General features: G+C 35.2%; 1 protein-coding gene across 4 annotated transcripts in view; it reads left to right on the top strand.

Moving 5' to 3' along the window:
- The window catches only part of AGTPBP1 (ATP/GTP binding carboxypeptidase 1), a 57,704-nt gene extending 40,318 nt beyond the window's left edge, over positions 1-17,386 (top strand). For all 4 annotated transcript variants that reach the window (XM_070742769.1, XM_070742770.1, XM_070742768.1 and 1 more), the window contains 11 exons: positions 807-893; positions 977-1,125; positions 1,985-2,072; positions 2,568-2,712; positions 4,241-4,394; positions 5,036-5,216; positions 8,044-8,173; positions 11,025-11,156; positions 12,906-13,082; positions 14,472-14,632; positions 17,063-17,386. In XM_070742769.1, the coding sequence (XP_070598870.1) occupies positions 807-893; positions 977-1,125; positions 1,985-2,072; positions 2,568-2,712; positions 4,241-4,394; positions 5,036-5,216; positions 8,044-8,173; positions 11,025-11,156; positions 12,906-13,082; positions 14,472-14,632; positions 17,063-17,240 (1,582 nt within the window). In that variant the 3' untranslated portion in view covers positions 17,241-17,386. The remainder of the gene's footprint in view (positions 1-806; positions 894-976; positions 1,126-1,984; positions 2,073-2,567; positions 2,713-4,240; positions 4,395-5,035; positions 5,217-8,043; positions 8,174-11,024; positions 11,157-12,905; positions 13,083-14,471; positions 14,633-17,062) is intronic.
- Positions 17,387-20,008: the final 2,622 nt, after the last annotated feature.

Raw genomic sequence — 20,008 nt, 5'->3', positions numbered from 1 at the left:
CACTGTATTTTATTACATAGCTTTCAGGATTTTTTAGTTTTAGGATACTGTTTTGTTTCTATGAAAAAGCTAGGATTCACTGTATTTTAATACGTAGCTTTCAAGATCTTTTAGTTTTGGGGAATTGTTTTGTATCCTATGAATTATTAGTTGTTATTATTAATTATTAGTTGATGTAATACTTGCTTTAACAGACTTATTGATGGAATGGAGGAATAATAAATGTCTACTGACTATAGGGGGAAGGAAGAATTTATGCCATTTTTCTAATGAAACTAATAAACACATCATTCCATTTATACAGTGTTCACAAAAGATAGTACAAATTGATGAAAATGATATAAATACCAATACAAACTTGAACTACTTAGTTGTCATATGTCTTATATCAAGAAACTTTGTAGTGAGATTTCACTGAATTGAAAGTACTTAACATTGTATCCTCCTAATGCAAATATGAACAAGGTTTCAACGTAGGGGGAAAAAATCAGTTTCAGAAAAATTTAAAAATGCGTGTACTACATAATTGCTGATAGTTATATTGATGTTTCAGCTAGAAATCTGATTTTGTTTTTAATGTAAAGAAGTCCCACAGTTCTATAACATAGAAAACATGCTTGCAGTTTATATTTTCATTAGCTCATATTAATTGTGTTGGGGAATTTAGTATAATTTAAACCAATTTAATATATAAGATTTGGTTCTGGTTCATTTGTATTCTTCCCCAATCAGTCTACTTCAAATTCAAATTCAGTACAATAAAATAAATCATTTTTAAATCATTGTAATTTTATTTTATTTTCCAGTTGTCCAGTGCCTGATGAAGGAGATGTCTTGAAGTTTAATTCCAAATTTGAATCAGGAAATTTACGGAAAGTTATTCAGATCAGAAAGTAAGATATTGTGATTATTTAATTTAATTATTATAGATCAGTTACCTGAATTTTGTGACTTATTTATTTCTGCTCATTTTTAGAAATGAGTATGATCTCATTCTGAATTCTGATATAAACAGCAATCATTATCACCAGTGGTTTTATTTTGAAGTCAGTGGAATGCGAACAGGCAATGCCTACCGATTTAATATAATCAACTGTGAAAAGACAAACAGTCAGTTTAATTATGGTAAGAGTTAATTTACTTTTCTCTTGGAAAAAAAAGGACACACATAGTATAAACAGAGGCATGGGGAAGTAGTTTGGACAATTGTAGATAATACCAGTATGTTAATTTACTACTGAAGATAATTGTAGAATATCAGTAATAACACAGTGATACAAGTGGGTTTTTTTAATTTAAAAAAGGTTATTAAGTCGCGATAAGATAAATTACTTACAGATTTATAAGGAGCAGATAATAAGATAGAGAACCTAGCATGGAAACTGAAGCAGCATTGAAATGTCAGTTGTACCAATCCATAATCTAAAGGGAAAAAAGTTAATTTTGTATATGCATACACTTTTTTCTTTTCTCTGAGCTTTAATTAATCAAATAGAAATTTGATAAAACCAGCTTATCTTTGTATCAAGACTCGAAACAAGGTTTGCAAACCGTGGATTAGATTTGACTTGCAACCTGAATGGCAGCTTGCTTAAATTATATTCTGCTGCTCTAGATAATGGTTGCTAACTGGTTTTAGTAGTCCAGTTCAGAAGAGCATGCAAAGGAGATTATTCCAAGTTTTTTTTTAAAGCTTTCGATTATGCTAGAGCTTTCTGTACTAATTGATAATTGTATACTATCCCCATAGTTTACAAGAGACAGCAGCCAGGTTATCTGAGTGTCACTGTTTTAACAGCTCATAATAACATAAGAACATTCATACATTGAATTTATAGTGAATATTTCAATAATCAAACTCAATTTGCTATTTTATCAAAAGTTACCTTCCCTTGTGATGCCGAGAACAATGTCTATAGATAGGTATATTTGTTTGTTGAATATGGGTGGTTGTGTTCTCTAATAGTGTACATTTTTCTCGAAGGTATGCAGCCCCTTATGTATTCTGTTCAAGAAGCCCTGGGTGGTCGGCCTTCGTGGATTCGTATAGGAACAGATATCTGCTACTACAAGTAAGGCTAACAGTAAATCTAGTGCACTCTGGCTGTATGTACTCCTGAGCCATTTTGCAGCTACCCATTTTAATGGCAATATTTTGACCCCAGTAAGTAGAAGGTAGATATGATAAGCTAGCATGAGATTTCACTGTGGCTGTTTTGTACTTTAAACATTTTCTTGCTTTCTTCCAGAAGAAAAGAAGAGTTAGAAATTTTCCAATTACATATTCAGTGGGGAATAGTGACATCATATATCACAGGGCACATTACTTGGGGCTTAAAGTGCAATATTCTTGGCACTTTGTAGTTAATAAAGCTGATACAATAATGAATAAAACAGAACAGAATGACTCTTAAATGCATTAACTGCATTGGTAATGAACACTTCGAAATAAAGAAATGAAGCCTGAGATATTAGACATTATTTGGCTCAAAATAACAAATACCAATTTACTACATAAGATGATACATTTTATATATCTTTATAATGATATACATGTTTTGTTCTAGGAATCATTTTTCAAGAAGTTCAATTGCAGCCGGAGGTCAAAAAGGAAAATCATATTATACAACCACCTTCACAATCACCTTCCAGCATAAGGATGATGTTTGCTATTTTGCTTACCATTATCCTTATACTTACTCAGCTTTAATGGTAAATTATTTTAATATGAATACATTCATAATAACTTGACTTATAATTTCCTTAATTGATGATAATACCTTTAAAAATTAAACTGTTCAGCATTTATTGTAACATCAAAAAGGTAAAGTTCTGTATTATGAAATAAATAAAATTTGAGATTAAATAATTGTATGGAAGCAATGTCTTTTACAGTGTTTTATGAACACTGTAAAAATGTTAGTATTTTGCAATGAGATCTCATATTAAGCATTTCAGAGCAAGACGTTTGTTTGCTTTAATTGTGTGTTTTGTTCTAGTTTGCTTTAGGTATGGTTATAACAGTGAACAGTTCATAATAAAAACAATAGCATTTAAGCATTTAGACTTATATACCGCTTCACAATGCTTTACAGCCCTCTCTGAGCGGTTTACAGAGTCAGCATATATTGCCCCCAACTATCTGGGTCCTCATTTTACCTACCTTGAAAGGATGGAAGGCTGAGTCAACCTTGAGCCTGGTGAGATTCGATCTGCCAAACTGGCAGCTAGTGATCAGCAGAAGTAGCCGGCAGTATTGCACACTAACCACTGCGGCACAGTGACTCTGATCAAATAGTATCAGCATAGGAATTGCTTATAACATAGTAAGTAGACTTCTATATAAGTATTGAAATAGCCAAATATTGATCACCTAGGCCAGGGGTAGGTAAAGTTGGCTCTTCTCTTCTCTTCTACAGGGAGCATCTGGAGGGGTGATTTTGGGAGCAATTTGGAGCGGTGTAGGAAGCTTTTGGGGGAGCGATTTTGGAGGCGATTTGGGGCAGTGTAGGAAGCTTTTGGAGGGGTGATTTTGGGAGCAATTTGGAACGGTGTAGGAGGCTTTTGGGGGAGCGATTTTGGAGGCAATTTGGGGCAGTGTAGGAAGTTTTTGGAGGAGTGATTTTGGGAGCAATTTGGAGCGGTTTAGGAAGCTTTTGGAGGGGTGATTTTAGCAGCGAGATGGGACAAAGGAAGCGATAGGCTAGGGGGGATTTTGGGAGCGGGATGGGGCAGCTGCAGGGAGCAGAGGAAGCGGAGGGCTAGAGGGGAAATTGTCAGGGAAATGTTGCAGCTCCGGTGTCCCCCGCCTCGGGACTGCAGATGCAAGCAAAAGGAGGCGGGGAATCCCGGCGGGGACGGCAAGCAAATGGGAAATCCTGGCAATGGCAGTCTCAAGGCAGGGGAATTCCTGCGGCAGTAAGAGAGCACACGCGTAGTAAGAGCCCACGCACCCAGGTTCGGGTTTGTAAGGTAAAAATCTTAAACATGGGGTTCGTATCTTGAAAAGTTTGTATGAAGAGGCGTTCGTAAGACAAGGTATCACTGTAATTATTTTTTTCCTTCATTGCATCTGTGCACTAGGAGATTGCTTAAACAATACTTAAAACATTAGATGTAATACAGTATTATAAGGGGTGAATTTAGAAATTCTGTTAAATATTTTAGCTAGGATTTTTAAATGATTTTATTAAAAGATAAAATTGGCTCTCAATTTATGTATTTATTTTTCATGATGAAGATGCATCTCCAAAAATTAGAATCCACAAACAATCCTCAGCAGATCTATTTTCGGCAACAGCTTTTATGTGAGACTCTCTCTGGGAATAACTGCCCTGTAGTAACTATTACAGCTATGCCAGAATCAAATTACTATGAACATATTTGTCAGTTCAGTAAGTATGGCCTTTTCCTTTTGATTATATTCAGAAAGTTTCAAATCAAGTAAAACCTGTGTTTCCTTTGATTTTGTACTGTTCAGTTATAATAATTCATAGACACGCAACACAAAACATTGACACAACCATTCTCAGCTACTTTGATGAATTAAGGTTTCAGATATGCTTCAGCAACAGTGGGGTTAGCTGGAATTTTTGGGATATTTGTGAAAGAATATGAAAACCAATTACACACTTCACTGTATGGATAAGCCTCTTTTAGGATAGAGGGAGAGGTCCACGCTAAACACTATAGACTTGAAATAAAAGTATTTTAGCAAGTACTATCAAAATTAGCTGTAACCTTGCCACAAAATTTAAAATTCAGTGGAATTTTAAAATAATGTCAGTGCAAACAGATTTCCCCCTCTTCCACTGAATTGGTTCATTGATTGTAATATTGTGATATAATATACTGATTATATCTTGTGCTTTCATAAACTATTATGCTGTCTGGAAGACTAAAGTATTTTATCTTTATGAATTTATAACAAGCAGATGTAATGTGATTAATCTGTCAGGAACATTCTAGTTTATTTTTAAGATCTTTCCAACTCAGTGATGGCTATTTCATGCTATTTTGTTTGTGCTGTTTTTAGGAAATCGTCCTTATATTTTCTTATCTGCACGTGTACATCCTGGAGAGACCAATTCAAGTTGGGTTATGAAGGGAACTTTGGAGTATCTTATGAGTAATACTCCTGGTGCCCAGAGTTTACGTGAATCCTATATTTTTAAAATTGTACCAATGCTTAATCCTGATGGGGTCATCAATGGAAAGTAAGTTTTTGATTGTATTTAGCAACAGAGTTCATTTTGCTGTAGTTATCCTGGAGCAGTTATGCTTGTAATATAGTTTTTCTAGATCAGAACTTTTCTGCAAAATGTATCTTTTAGAATTTTCATTAACTGATTCTTCCGATTCAGTGAGTAAGTAGAAAATAAAGCAAATAAAGAAAATAAAGCACAGCTAGATTCCAGAGTATTATATTAGTATAGCCTAATACAACATTGATGGTGAACCTTTCTTGGTTTATGTGCCAAAAGGGGGGGAGTGCAGGTGGGGTTCTGCACGCCTGTGCCCGCACCCATAATTCCATGACCCCCCCCCATATGCGTGTGACACCCCCTGCTCCCGGCCCACGATGGCGCACGCATTTTTCGCTCTCCAGGAGCCTGGGGAGGGTGTAAACAGTCTTCCTCAACCTCCTCCAGAGGCCACCCGGAAGCGGAAAATTGACCATTTGCCAACTTCCGGTTGGACCGGAAGGCCCTCTGGAGGCCAGAATTGTGGCCTGCGTGCCATAGTTTCACCATTACTGCAATACTATATTAACGCATTTCAGCTTTTCTATGGAGTTTATTTCTGAATTTGTCTGCATAGTGATTCTGACAGAATGCTTATAAACATCTGGTAATTCTATAATGGACAGGATAGTGTTACACTGCTTACAGGATGGTGGGAAACATCTGGAGCAGATGTTGATATAATCCAGAAAAGCATACCAAAACCCATCCATCTTTTGCAAATGATCTCTTGTGAGGATTGAAGACAACAAAAAATAAGAGGTTTACTAGTCAGCTGTTAAACTGATAGAAATTGCTGGCACCTCTTCTCTAATTCTAGACAGCAGTAGTTTTTAGAACTACAGAGGGATCATACACATTAAGAGTATTAAATATAAAGCATAAATATGGATAGAGAAGCTTGGGCTACATAGGCAGAAGTTCAGTTCCATTGCAGAAAAATCTCAAGCCACCTTGCTTGTCTTTGGATGGACAAAGAGAGGAGGGAACAGTGGAATGAACATTCTGGTTATAAATTACTATAGGCTTACAAATCTTGTCTGGAAAAGCAAAACAGAATGCAGCCTATTGGTTTAATTAAAAAATTGTTGAAATCATGTTTTGAACTGACTTTTCTATTAAATCCCAAGATCTCATTAGAATGTTCCAATCACATTTGGGGTAAAGGCTGGCTTCAATTGGGCAAAATGTAGTAACAATTCCTTAGGGAGATTCCTCTTAGTACAATCTGCTTTCTTTGTCAATGATAGGTAATTCAGAGAAGTTAATTCTTCTGCTACTGCAAGAGGCTTGTTACAACATTAAAAAATATTTCAGCAAAATCAGGGGATTTCAGTAGGAGATAATGTCGGTCCAGGCAAATAGCTATTAATGTGAAGCACATTTTTACTCTTGAATCTATAGAATTTCCTTCCATGGATCTTGCTCCTATATTGTATTAATATCTTTAAGATTTAAGCATAATCCTTTGTATATTCAGTGGGATTTTATTCTCCACATAATGTCTCTCCTGGGCTGACTCATGTTATTAGACTGATTTTCAGCCAAGTCTTCTATACTTAACACAGCTGTCTTTTATTTAAACGTAATACTGAACTATTCAGTTCTAAGGCCGAAGCCTCATCTGTTGGGCTTTGACAAGGTCCAGCAGACTTTCTCTTATCCTGAAATGGCCTAACTTTATTTATAATGCTGAGGAAAACCGCCTTCACATTTGCTTTCTACAGAAACAGAGGGGTAGTGTTTCTTTCATTTCCAGGATGTAAATATCTTTTGACATATCTACTGTCATGCTTTGAAGTTCACACAATCAAAGAGCATCTATCTCTGATTTAAACTTCATGAAAAGCTACCGGTAAATGACAAAATTCATTTGGATCAATAAGCTTTAAAGCATTTATTCAGAATCTGAATCACTCTGAGAATTAAAGTGTAGACTTCTATTTGTAATATTACATAATTGAGACTTTCAGTTGACTTCAAAGTTGATCAGACACCTTCAGAACAATGCAATTTGTAATATTAAAAAGGATTAGGTAAATCCAAATTTAGTAAAACGTAGTGTGTACCCTGTGAGGACAGGTAAACATTATAAAGGTCCTGCAATTTCACTGTTTCTATTTTAAACTTCAATAAGTCTGGATCTAAGGCTGATGAGATAAAGGATGACCTTTTCTGCAAATATACACTTTCTGAATTGCCACTCCAGCTATAATACAAAAACAAAAGCAAAAAACGTAAAATTGGTAGACACTAGAAAGTAAACCAATGACACTTCTGAAAAACTATTTTCTCTTACCATATTTACACTTTAAAATATTGTCTCCTATTCACAGTTGAAACCAATGTCTGCTGTTGGGGCCATTTGTCAAGGATGGTTTGACAAAAGAATATGGAAAACAGGCGTGTTAGCTTTGCCTTTCTTTCCACCAATTTAATTCAGTTTATCTGATTTAAAATAATAATAATAATTAATAATTTATTAGATTTGTATGCCACCCCTCTACGGAGACTTGGGGCGGCTCACAACAATAAATATTAAATGCTTGAAACAACACTTTAGATCAAGAGGGTCCAACCTTGTCACCTTTAAGACCTGTAGATATGCTGGCTGGGGAATTCTGGGAGTTGAAATCCACAAGTCTTCAAGTTCCAATGTTGAACATCCCTGCTTTAGAAGAATTTCTTTCACCTTGATACACTTGCCGTGAATTTGTTAACATCCACACAAATTTTAACAGTCACTTTCTTGGAAAATGAAATAGTTGTGACGGAAGACTTTTTAATTTTTGTTTTATAGCCATCGCTGTTCCTTAAGTGGGGAGGATTTGAATAGGCAGTGGCAAAACCCAAACCTGGATCTGCACCCCACAATTTATCATGCCAAAGGTCTGCTTCAATATTTGGCAGCTATAAAACGTTTGCCGTTGGTAAGCACGTGTTTCCTTAGTTAAGAAAAAAAAACACTTAAAATGTGATATTTACATTTAAAGGCTGTGCTCCCTGAACTTTAATTCTTTGTAAAAAGCACTGCTTAAGGAATTGCCTTCTTGTCCATGTTACTGGTGGTTTTAGGAATGTGATGGAGAAAAATTAATAATAGTGAAATGAGTTACAGTAACTGAAGAATATGGCAGGAATAAATAAATTCTATAGATGGGTTCCTTCCCTTCTCAGACCAATTTCCCCAAACTGGTAGCAATTGGCTGGTGACGTCATGATAACATTATTATTACTATTACTATTATTACTATTGTTGTTGTTAATTATTATTATTATTATTATTATTATTATTATTATTATTATTATTAATTTCCTTTGAGTATGCGCAGAAGCCGAGTTTCCGGTACTGCACATGCATTACCTTCTTGGTTTTGGCTTATTTTTGGGGGGTGGGCTGGGGCTTCTTTCTGAATTTTTCGGCACTGCACATGCACACGTGTTCTTTGCACACGCATGCCCATGAGGTGTAGCCATATGGTGCAGGAAGAACCATTCCAACAACAAGGTAAGTTAGAACCCAGCCGCGGTCAGTTCCTATGTAAGACCATTCATCTAAGAATATAAATATTCATATATTTATCCTTTTAAAAATGTGAAAGAAAGAAATACCGTATATACTCGATGATAAGTCGATATTTTCAGCACAAAAAATGTGCTGAAAAATCCAACCTCGACTTATACTAGAGTCACTGACTTTCATTGACCTGAAAACTGTCCCAAAGTTCCACAGTTTCGATGTGAAAGGCAGGGAGGAAAGAAACCTCATGGCTGGCAACAGGAGGTTTTTTAATTTCTGCTCTTGCTACCCCTGAGCTGCCTGATTGGCAGCAGGCTGAACCAATCACAGCTCCTTCTCTACACAGAAAGGAGGCACTGAGAGAGCTATCTGATTGGCAGCAAGCTGTACCAATCACAGCTCCTCTACAGGAAGCACTGGGGGAAGGGGCGGGAGAGTTGAAGAGACTTTCAGAAGGAAGGAACCATGGATTTCTCTTCTGATCAAGCCAGATAGTTTACAAGTAAATAAAATGTACAAGTAAAATGTAAGTTACCCATTTAAATTTGATTAACAGGATAGGTTATTTTGTAAGAAAATGTTGCTTAAAGTGGGGATAACTTTGTGTAATTAAACTTTTTCTTCCAACTATACTTATCCTACCCAAGCAATACAAAGGTTAGGATAATATAATAGTATGAATTTTTTCATTAATCATTTGTTCTACATAATTAATATGAATAGATTTACCTTTTTTAAGAGTATGGTTTCTCGTTATGCAAGATAAATATCATGTAGAAGAAAGATTTTACAGTTAATGATTGAGTAACCCCCAATTGTTATTTACTGATCTATTGATATAGTAATAATGATTTTAATTTATGAAATACATTTTAAATGGAAAATCTGAATATTTATTACATGGAAGTTTGATTTAAGCAATTGTTTTGAAAGAATATATGAAATCCCAATTATTAAGAAAATTATAATGATATTGTAATGAAGATTAAGATAACAGGTTTTAAGATTAAGATAACATTCCTAAAGATATTTTAAGAGGTTTTTGGAATTTAAAAAAAAGAAAGATTTTGGAAGGGGAGGAAGAAAGATGCAATAAATAAAAAACATTTTGGAAGGAAAAAGGTTATATAATATAATAATAACAACAGGGTTGGAAGGGACCTTGGAGGTCTTCTGGTCTAACCCCTTGCCTAGGCAGGAAACCCTACACTACTTCAGACAAATGGGTATCCAACATCTTCTTAAAAACTTCCAGTGTTGGAGCATTCACAACTTTTGGTGGCAGGCTGTTCCACAGATTCATTGTTACAACTGTCAGGAATTTTCTCCTTAGTTCTAAGTTGCTTCTCTCCTTGTTTAGTTTCCACCCATTGCTTCTTGTTCTGCCCTCAGGTGCTTTGGCGAATAGGTTGATTCTTTCTTCTTTGTGGCAAACTCTGAGATATTGGAAGAATGCTATCATGTCTCCCATGGTCCCTTTTTTCATTAAATTAGATATACCCATTTCTTGCAACCATTCTTCATATGTTTTTTTATTCTCCTACAAAAACAATTTTAAGAAGCTACAATAGAAGAATATTCCATTTTTATAAGTTACCAGTAGCCATTGTATTTTCCACCCTGGACGTATATTCGAGTCAATAAGTTTTCCCAGTTTTTGTGGCAAAAGTAGGTGCCTCAGCTTATAATCAGGTCGACTTATACTCGAGTATATACGGTATATGGACAATCAATGCTCTGTCCTATTCCTGACTTAATTTTTATATATTCTTTAAAATTAAACAAAATATGCCTTCATTAATGGTGTAGAATATTTTATTGAGTTGTAAATTCACATTTAACCCTCTGAAATTATTTTCTTCAAGAATTTGGTGAAGAACTACTGTGTTTCCCCAAAAATAAGATCCTGTCTTATGTTTTTTTTTGAACCCTGAAATAAGCACTTGGCCTTATTGCCATGCACTCAAAAGCCCGATTGGGCATATTATCAGGGGATGTCTTATTTTGGGGGAAACGGTATAACTGACAAGCTTAATCTAAATTTCTTATTAAAAATATTATTAAATGTTAATAATAATTTAAATTAATACATCCATTGGAATATTTTACTCAAGGGTTTGGTCACTGAATGCATTCATTTTCTATAGGATCTTATTGCTTGCTTCTAGATAAATGGTTATTTATCAGATGTGGATTGTTATATCTGAATTTCATTTTATGTTGAATATGCACATTTAAATTTTGAAAAATACTTTTTATAGGTTTTTTGTGACTATCATGGTCATTCTCGCAAGAAAAATGTATTTATGTATGGGTGTAGCATCAAGGAAACAATATGGCATACTAATGTTAGTGCTGCCTCTTGTGATCTGATCGAAGACCTTGGTTATAGGGTAAGTAGATGTTCGTGTGTGTGTGTATGCAGGCAGATACATGCCTAGGGTTTATGGTTACTGTTTCTTTTATCAGTACTATTTTCATGGAAAAATAGTTTACTAGCAGTATTGTAAACTGAGGTTAAATTCTGACAAATATTTAAACAAAATAAATTTGGCAACATGACTTAAAACTCAGCTCTGATTATTTATTTTATATTTCAGAGTTTTCATTTAAAACTGCCAGTATCCTCAGTACCACGAACAATCAGATTACAATAACGAAGCAAAGACACCATTCATTCATTCATTCATTCATTCATTCATTCGATTTTTATGCCACCCTTATTCCTAGACTTAACCTTGAGCTGGTGGTGAGATATGAATTTATAATAGCATGATAAAATCAGTATCTAATTTCTGGGATAACTTGAATAGTGAGGAAATGACTGGGACAGATAATATCTGATTCAGTATACATTAAATCCACATGGAAGCAAAAGAAGAATGTGGTGTAGAGGAATAATAATCAGTCTAAAATATTTGTTAATTTTTTTTAAAAAAAATCAACATTATGAAAGTCATTAATTGGATTCCATTAATCTAAAGGAAAGAAATTTAAGAGCTATATCCAACAAAGACTCATTCTAGCCTGGCATTTTGGTCTCACTTTGGTTAGTTATATGCTTGTAAGCTATATGAAATGGATTCATATTTGTTTCTCTACATATGGGATTTGGATGACTATCCTTCTCCTACTCAGAAGTAACTGAGTCTTCAAGGCTAATAATCCATGATACACCTGTTAGAAACATAGAAACATAGAAGACTGACGGCAGAAAAAGACCCCATGGTCCATCTAGTCTGCCCTTTTACTATTTCCTGTATTTTATCTTACAATGGATATATGTTTATCCCAGGCATGTTTAAATTCGGTTACTGTGGATTTACCAACCACGTCTGCTGGAAGTTTGTTCCAAGGATCTACTACTCTTTCAGTAAAATAATACTTTCTCATGTTGCCTTTGATCTTTCCCCCAACTAACTTCAGATTGTGTCCCCTTGTTCTTGTGTTCACTTTCCTGTTAAAAACACTTCCCTCCTGAACCCTATTTAACCCTTTAACATATTTAAATGTTTCGATCATGTCCTCCCTTTTCCTTCTGTCTTCCAGACTATACAGATTGAGTTCATTAAGTCTTTCCTGATACGTTTTATACTTCAGACCTTCCACCATTCTTGTAGCCCGTCTTTGGACCCGTTCAATTTTGTCAATATCTTTTTGTAGGTGAGGTCTCCAGAACTGAACACAGTACTCCAAATGTGGTCTCACCAGCGCTCTATATAAGGGGATCACAATCTCCCTCTTCCTGCTTGTTATACCTCTAGCTATGCAGCCAAGCATCCTACTTGCCTTTCCTACCGCCCGACCTCCTGTTCTCTATCTAATCTGCTTTTAAAGCTATCTATGTTATTGGCCACCAGCACATCTTGTGATAGCAAATGTGCTGTGTGAAGAAAAGCATTTTCAGAAATCTTCAAAAAATACCATGCCATAACAAAGTCCAGTATCTAGATGCACTTTCTGATATCAGAGCTATTTCATCTTTGGTTCTGCACTCTCCATGCAGAACCGTTTTGTAACTTGTACTTCCCTTTGACATACAATATATTCCCTTGTCATTCAGAGATCCACAGATCTACTTTAAGGATATATAAGCCACGCAGAATTTTTCTATAATGTTTGTTGTTATTTATTTCTGGTAGACTCTCCCTAAGATTCTGAGCCAGGCAGCCCCAGCATTCAGTATGAGCAGCTGCAGTTTTGTCGTGGAAAAATCAAAAGAATCTACAGCACGTGTTGTAGTATGGAGAGAGATAGGTGTTCAAAGAAGTTACACCATGGAAAGCACATTGTGTGGATGCGATCAAGGGAAATATAAGGTAAAGTGGCATTTTATATTAATGCATCTGAAGAATTAAATAAGTACTGTCTCAAATTCATTTCAAAGGAGCTTTGGAACTATGTTGGCTCCTGCAGATCCTGTAATTTAATGAACAGACCACTTCTTCTGATGACGAAAACCATTCACATATAATCTAGAATGTGCATTCACATATAATTCATACATAGTCTAGAATATGGAAGATGCCCTTGTGTTCATTTGGTCATAAAAGTTATTCAACCATGGTTTCTGTTTTCCCTAAAAAGCATTATTTGTGGTTAGGGTTGTCTTCTGGTTATGATGGCAATAAGAACAGGTATCTACAGGGTGCGTTCCAAAAGTAATGCAATTTTTTTAAAAAAAGTAATTTATTGAACAGATTTGCACAAACAAAATTATTCAAAGTACTGTCCTTGGGCCTCTACACATTTTTTCCAGCGACTCTGCCATGACCGGTACACGCCTTGGAAGGCGTCTTCGGGGACCTCTCACGATGTCTTCGTCATGGCTGATTGGATCTCTTCTATGGACAAAAAACATGCCTTGTCACAACGCACTACGAGTCCGCGAGTTCCTGGCCAAACACCAGGTGCCAATGCTGCCCCCCCCCCCCCCAATAATCATGACATCGCCCCAGCAGACTTCTTTTTGTTCCCAGCCCTGAAAGGAACCCGTTCTTCGTCCATAGAAGAGATCCAATCAGCCGTGACGAAGACCTTGCGAGAGGTCCCCGAAGATGCCTTTCAGGGCGCGTATCGGTCATGGCAGAGTTCTGGGCTGTCCTCGTTGCTGCGGCAATCTCAAAATGCTGCATGCATTGTTAAGCAGGAAGAGGTGGGAGTTCTAGATAAAGAACACAGGGGCATCATCAGGAATTGCTGCAGGAGCGGGCGGAGGGGATAAGAGTTAAAAGGGCCTATTCAGGCTCTGCACGAGTCACAGGAGGCTAAGGAAGAGATTGGGAAAACTAGTGTAGAGTTCATGGAAGGCTAGGAGAGGGCTTGTGCATACTATGTGTGAGTCACTTACACATGAGACATGGGAGACCAGGGGAGGGATGGGGAAGGAACCAAAAAGTATTATGCAGTATTATGTTGCTCATTTGAAGTGTACATGGTGGAGAATTGGGGATTCATATGCCATTCCTCTATTCCTGCCCATAATCTTTTTATATTGGAGAGAATTTTAAGCACATCCAGTTAAAATCACAAAGAATCTCCCTCTTGATGTTTCCATTTTGTGTTGGAATTTGAACATATTAAAAGTTTTGGTAGCATTTGTTTTCTCTCCTTTTCTTTCAGTTACTTGTTTTGAGTAACTCGTGAACTGTATATGTGCAGAAAGCAAATTGCACTGAACTGTTTAACGCTGCATGTTTTCTCATTAGGGCTTACAAATCGGGACACATGAACTGGAAGAGATGGGAGCCAAATTCTGTACTGGTTTATTACGTTTGAAAAAATTGACATCACCACTGGAATATAATCTGCCATCTACTCTTTTGGACATTGAAAATGAATTGATTGAATCTAGTTGCAAAGTGACAAGGTAGAAGAATATCATTTTAAAACTTTTTAACTAGAGACTTATTTGGATTTTTTTTAAAAGACTACAGTAGCAAGTAGCTTTTATTGTAAATTAACTCCAACCAAATTAATGAAATAGGAATCTGGCTCCAAGAAATCAAAGTATTGCTTGCAAACTGTAGCTAAGGGATTATGTTGTTGTGTTTATGCATACATGTGAAGAATGGCCAGCACCTGTACTGCAGCAAACACACACTGTTCTAATTTAGATATCTGAGTGCGATCAAATACTTAAATTCTAAAATATAAACTTTGTGAGATACAATATAGTCATTGTATCATATATTAATCTCTTTTAATACCTAACGTTACAGGATTGGGGATTAGGCTTTACATTGAAGTGGAATCCTGAGATAAATTTTGGTGAAATATAATATTAATAACAAAAATAAGAACAATAACAACAACAGAGATGAAAGGGACCTTGGAGGTCTTCTAGTCCAACCCCCTGCTTAGGCAGGAGACCCTACAATACTTCAGACAAATGCTTATCCAACATTTTCTTCAAATCTTCCAGTGTTGGAACATTCACAACTTCTGGAGGCAAGCCGTTCCACTGATCAATTGAAGTGTCAGAAATTTTCTTCTTAGTTCTAAATTGCTTCTCTCATTGTTTAGTTTCCACCTATTGCTTCTTATCCTACCCACAGGTGCTTTGGAGACTGACTCCTCTTCTTTGTAGCAGCCCCTGAGATATTGGAAGACTGCTATCATGTATCTCCTAGTCCTTCTTTTCATTAAACTCGATATACCCAGTTCCTGCAACTGCTCTTCATATGTTTTAGTCTCCAGTCCCCTAATCATATTTGTTGCTCTTCTCTACACTCTTTCTAGTCTCAACATCCTTTTTACATCCTGGTGACCAAAACTGAATGCAGTGTGTGTATATATATTAAGTTTGTAAGATGAGGTATCACTGTATACAGTGTATATATATATATTTACACTTCACGTGAGCTTGATTTGATCCCTCGTTAATGAAGCCTAGAACTGTGTTGTCTTTTTTTTGTCAGCTGCTGAATGTTGCTGGCACATATTTAAATGGTTGTCCACTAGGACTCCCAAGAACTCTCTCACAGTTACTACTATTGAGCAAAGCACCACATATACTATACCTGTGCAGGTTAGGTCAACGTGTTAGGTAATGTTAGGTCAGTGTTGCTAAAATGCTTTGAAATGGAACCTCATTTTGGAATGTTTTACTATAAGCTTTGGAGAATAGTGGGTTCATTTATTCATTTGAAATATTTTAATTCTTTTTATTTTGGAGGCACAGCAATATGAATAGAATAGAATAGAATTATTTATTGTCCAAGTGTGATTGGACACACAAGGAATTTGTCTTGGTGCATTTGCTCTCTGTATATAAAAGAAAAAGATACATTTGTCAAGAATCATGTGGTCCAACACTTAATGATTGTCAGAGAGGTCAAATAAGCAATGAAGAAACAATCAGTATTAGTAAAAATCTTAGGATACAAGCAACAAGTTACAGTCATACAGTCCGAAGTGGGAGGAAAAGGATGATAAGAATGATGAGAAAAAACTAGTAGAAATCGAAGTGTAGAAATTAGTGTGTGCGTGTGTGTGTGCGCGCGCATTATTATTATTATTATTATTATTATTTATTCGATTTGCATGCCGCCCCTCTCCGAAGACTCGCACACATGCCTTCAACTCAGGATTGACTCTTAGTGATTGTCTACATCAGTCCCTCCAGATTTCGTGACAAGATTTTCAGAAGTGATTTGCGATTGCTTTCTTCCTAGGACTGAGAGACAATGACTGGCCTAAGGTCACCCTTCTGTCTTCATACCCAATATCATGTTATAATGTTACTGTAGGTCTCCCGATCTAGCCTGGTGCCTTAATCACTATACCAAATTCTATCTCTGCCCCTGTGCATTTTTTCCCTCCCAAAGAATAAATTTTGGGAGGTCAGGTAAGGTGGATAGGATAGACTTTGTAAGCTTTTACAATAATTCCTCTTTTATAAAAATCTATTTTCGAAGAAAATTGTCTCTTTTAGCATATAACCTAATACTGTGAAAGAAATTGGTGGTATTGAAAAATATTTATATATTTTATATTTCTATATTTTATAAAATATTTTGATTAGTTTTCTAAAATTCAGTTGTTCTTAGTCATCCCTAGTATTTGGTTTTTTTTTTTTTATTAATTGGTGCAATTCAGCATAAAACATGCAGTTGTGCAAGTCTTCAGTATACAAGTATATAAATGTTATTTCCCCAAACTTGACATTCCTAGTGAGAAAGAAATTAACGATAGGACTAACTTGTAAATACCAAATGATATCTATATTAAATGGTTGCATTTCCTGTCAATTACATTCCATTTTAATTAACCAGAGTGTTTAATATATTTGCTGTAGCCCCACTACTTATGTTCTAGAAGAAGATGAACCTCGCTTCCTTGAAGAAGTGGACTATAGCGCTGAGAGCAATGATGAGCCAGATATTGACTTGGCAAATAATGCTGGAGACTATGAGCCTTGTCTTCAAGAAGATGGACTCTCTGACTCTGAAATTACGAGGACACATTTGCCTTGAGACATTCTTGGTACATGAAGGAGCAAACTACTGTGGCTTATTTAAAAGGAACATGGTGGGTTATTTCACCTTGGGGTTTTGCTAAAGCAGATAAACTGCAGTCAACCCAGTTTGAAAACAATAAATGCTTCTGGCTTTTAAAACAATTGGCATTTGTTTTATTTGAGCAATTTAATTTTTATTTTAGCATTGAAATTAATTTGTCCCTGGATACCTGTTACTTAACGATGCATGGCTTTTTGCTTTCGTCCACCTAATCATAAAAGAAGTAATTTCTAAGATGTAATTGGCAAATCAGAAGGTAGGAGTTAACATTATTCCTGTAGCACAAGATGTTGGGCTAGTTACTAAAATTCACATACAGTTTTATTGGAAAGATTTTGCACTTGTGTGCAGGGTTTTAATTCTGTTTTTTGGTTTTTGTTTTGTCTGTTGGATGCAACACAAGCATTTTTCTAAAATTAATTTATTTTGTATTGAACGGATGAAAAATGTATGTTTTCATTGCTACATATTTTAAGCGTTAGATTGCATTGACATGGTTTTGCTACAGCCTATGTTTAAAATGGCCAATATCCACCTTTGTAGTTGAGGAAAGGATTATACCTACAGAAATATTTTATGTACAGAGTAACATTTTGAGAGTGGAAACTCTCACAATTACACATTCAGATGTACTTACAGCTTTTTCTTCTTGGCCCCTAGTACAATTTTACGTGTCGTAATATGTCTCCATGTAAAAACACTCCACAGAAAATACAGGAGAGAGAATTAGGCATGGATCTTTCCTTCCTGAAATTCAGGACTTTTTTCCTGTGTGAAGGAAAGTCAGTCATGTATCTTTCAACCTACATTTTAAGGTGGTACCATCCATCAGCTTTTGTGAAAAAATAAGCCTCATGTACCCATGCTGACTATAAAGTATATATTTATGTTAACATTTATTACCTAAAACTCATAACCAAATTCTTTCTGAGGTTCAGTTAAAACCTGGAGAAAATAGGTGTTCTTTGTAACCATAATAATTTCATTGTATGTATATTTCGTGATACGAATTCTAGATCCCTTTCCATATTTAATATAGCCAATATGAGCTCAAAGTTCTCTGGATAGAAAGCATATACTTTTATATATATTGTGGATTGTGGAAGAATAATAGTGTCCATTTGGGTGAAAGTTGCTTTATAGTCTCTTGAACTATGTAATTCAGAGAAAAAAATTAAGCATGCTGGATTCTAATTTTAAAATATCTAAGCACATAGATGTGAATATTACATTTTTCAAATGTCTGATGTCTGCTTTATCTCCCTACCTGCTGAGTTCTATGTTTTATTGAAATATTTAAAATGAAAGGTGATATGACATTAGAATATCAGAAAATTGAAGGCCAGATCTTTGTAGTACTTTATTAGCCAATCTGTTTCTGGAATAAATCCACACTCCCTTCCTTTTTTGTTTCCTTTTGTTGGTGCTTCTGCTAGTGGGGATAGTCTGGATTTTTCTTAATTAAAACAACTTGTCTCATGTAAAGGGAGATTATTTTATCACTGTTCCCTCATTGCCAAAAGAAGCAATTAAAAACAGAATCAAATCAGTTTTAAGAGATATATGTTTGATCTTCTCAGTTCCTATTTCCCACCCAAGCTAGACATATTTCACAGTTAGATAAAATTAATACAGGAAATTTACCAATGTACAGGAAAATATAATATATTCATTGATTTTTTAAAAAAATTAATCCAATCCAGAACTTTCCTACTCATATAGAATAGGTAAGTGTTCTGTCCACAAGGAAAATGCAATCATGTTTTGAGTGAGACAAAAGGATTTATAGTTCTGTTTTCTGGAATGAAAATAAATAAATCAATAAATGCCTTTTAGCCATAATAACTTCTTAGAAACAGCAGATACCATAGACCAGCATTTAAATTGTGGATTAGATTATATTGAACTGATCCTATGTGTATTTGTTCTTTCTTTGGTTGTAAAGAATTTACTGTGCAGTAAGGAAATGAGTGGATAATTAAACATATTGATATAACAAGTTGTATTAATTTTTGCAGCCTCTTAACTGAAGTAGATTAAAGAGTCTTATAGTTAATCTTTCGAACTTTATGAATATTTTCCTATATTTTTAAATCTTTGAATGTATTTTCATATAGTTTTGTTTTTACAAAATGATTTTGATGCAAATATGATATGAAACACCGCATATATTAAAATACATGTATATACATTTAAATTGTACTTTGTCAACTTCTGAGACTTTCAAGATGGACAAAGAAAATTATGTATCTGTAATGCTTATTTCCTTTAATGAAATCTTCCTTTTTAAATACTGTACTGTATCTCGCAGACAAAAGTATGTGCCAACTATCAGATGTCAGTTATATGTGGAATATTATTTTAGTCATAGCTGAATAATGACAACAAAGGCTCAAATTAGACTGGCAAATATAACTTAGTTTGTATAAAAGCCAGAAAGCCCAAGTTTTATTATAAGAATCCATTGTAATCCTGTAATTATAAATTGTGGCAATATTATTGTGTATGACCTATTCCCAGAGAGATAATTTATGAAGTAAATGTATAATAAAATAAATTATCATCATCTGATTTTTCTGCATATTGGAGGAATGGGTCTCGGGAGGGAAAATTGAAAAACTTCAATATGCCATGTCATGTCACAGTTTAAGAATAAGTGTTCATAAATTATCAACAAAACAAAAACTGGGGTGGCGCAGTAGGTAGAGTGCTGTACTGCAAGC

The sequence above is a fragment of the Erythrolamprus reginae genome, chromosome 2 (genome assembly GCF_031021105.1).
Source record: "Erythrolamprus reginae isolate rEryReg1 chromosome 2, rEryReg1.hap1, whole genome shotgun sequence".
In the NCBI taxonomy this organism is placed as follows: Eukaryota; Metazoa; Chordata; class Lepidosauria; order Squamata; family Dipsadidae; genus Erythrolamprus; species Erythrolamprus reginae.
Note: the sequence above shows the minus strand (reverse complement) of the source record. Positions and strands in the feature narration are given on the sequence as shown.